Source organism: Sinocyclocheilus anshuiensis, unplaced genomic scaffold (genome assembly GCF_001515605.1).
Source record: "Sinocyclocheilus anshuiensis isolate Anshui unplaced genomic scaffold, SAMN03320099.WGS_v1.1 scaffold55, whole genome shotgun sequence".
Classification (NCBI taxonomy): domain Eukaryota; kingdom Metazoa; phylum Chordata; class Actinopteri; order Cypriniformes; family Cyprinidae; genus Sinocyclocheilus; species Sinocyclocheilus anshuiensis.
The window spans coordinates 1,261,257-1,262,199 of NW_015549647.1; the positions used below are offsets into that span (position 1 = coordinate 1,261,257).

Here is a 943-nt window from a genome sequence, read left to right on the forward strand (position 1 = left end):
GAAAATATTCCCATACACAAGACTTACAATCTAGAGGAACTGAAAGAAAACTTGGGAGGGACCCATTGAATATGGATGAGCAATTGATAATGACCCAACCAGAGGGTGTTGTCTAAACTACATATAAAAACAGTGCAATCAGAATGCTGTGATTGTCAAACACAAACAGGACACAAATATGTATGGTATGATGTGATAATACTTACCTAGACCGTCTGCTTGGATAGCTGTAAACCACAAACCCCCCCCCAGGGCTTTGTACCACTGAAAAATTGGACAAGAACAAGAAAATGGCTGAAACGGAGAGTCTAGCTGACTGGATGGCTAACCTTAATGAGAAATTTACAAAAATCCCCTTGAGCCAACTTGCTATTCCAGGTAAGTAATGTGAATATTAACAACAGCTGCCAGACTATTATGTAAAGCTGTCAGATATGAATAACCATCTTCCTACTTTTTGCTAATAGATTAATTCAATAGCATTTAGGCATGTGAATTCACACTTGGCATCTTTTTTGACAAGAAAAAGTTGACAAGAGTGCTTTTTTAGTAAAATAAAAAGCTGGCAGCGTTTTGGTTACAAATAGCAGCCGAGGGCGTCTTTTGTTGCTATAACAGCTGCAACAGTAGCCTAGTGCTATATGCTGCAGAAATGTCGCGAAAGAGTAAAAAGTTGGCTCTTGCGTTGCCTTTTGCAGTTAACGGGGAGGAGAATGTTGGTTCACAACGATGTTTGTGGGTGCGCGACATTATACGGGGAAGGAAACAGTATGGTGCTTACAACAATTTAGTCCAGGAGCTCCGGTTGAATGATGCACGGTTTGTGGCATATTTTAACGCCGGCGGTGGCGTTTTAAAAAGCATTCGGGACTTTTTTGAAAACACGGTTAACTCCATAGGATTATAATGTAAAACAGACGCTGGCAGCTTCAAAAAAGATGCC

The 943-nt window shown here is 40.5% G+C and overlaps 1 protein-coding gene across 1 annotated transcript in view; it reads left to right on the forward strand.

Annotated features, from left to right (window-relative positions):
• Positions 1-272: 272 nt before the first annotated feature.
• The window catches only part of LOC107660124 (PI-PLC X domain-containing protein 1-like), a 4,620-nt gene continuing 3,949 nt past the window's right edge, over positions 273-943 (forward strand). Inside the window, exon 1 of the mRNA XM_016449359.1 lies at positions 273-378. Coding sequence (XP_016304845.1) covers positions 291-378 — 88 coding nt within the window. The 5' untranslated portion in view covers positions 273-290. The remainder of the gene's footprint in view (positions 379-943) is intronic.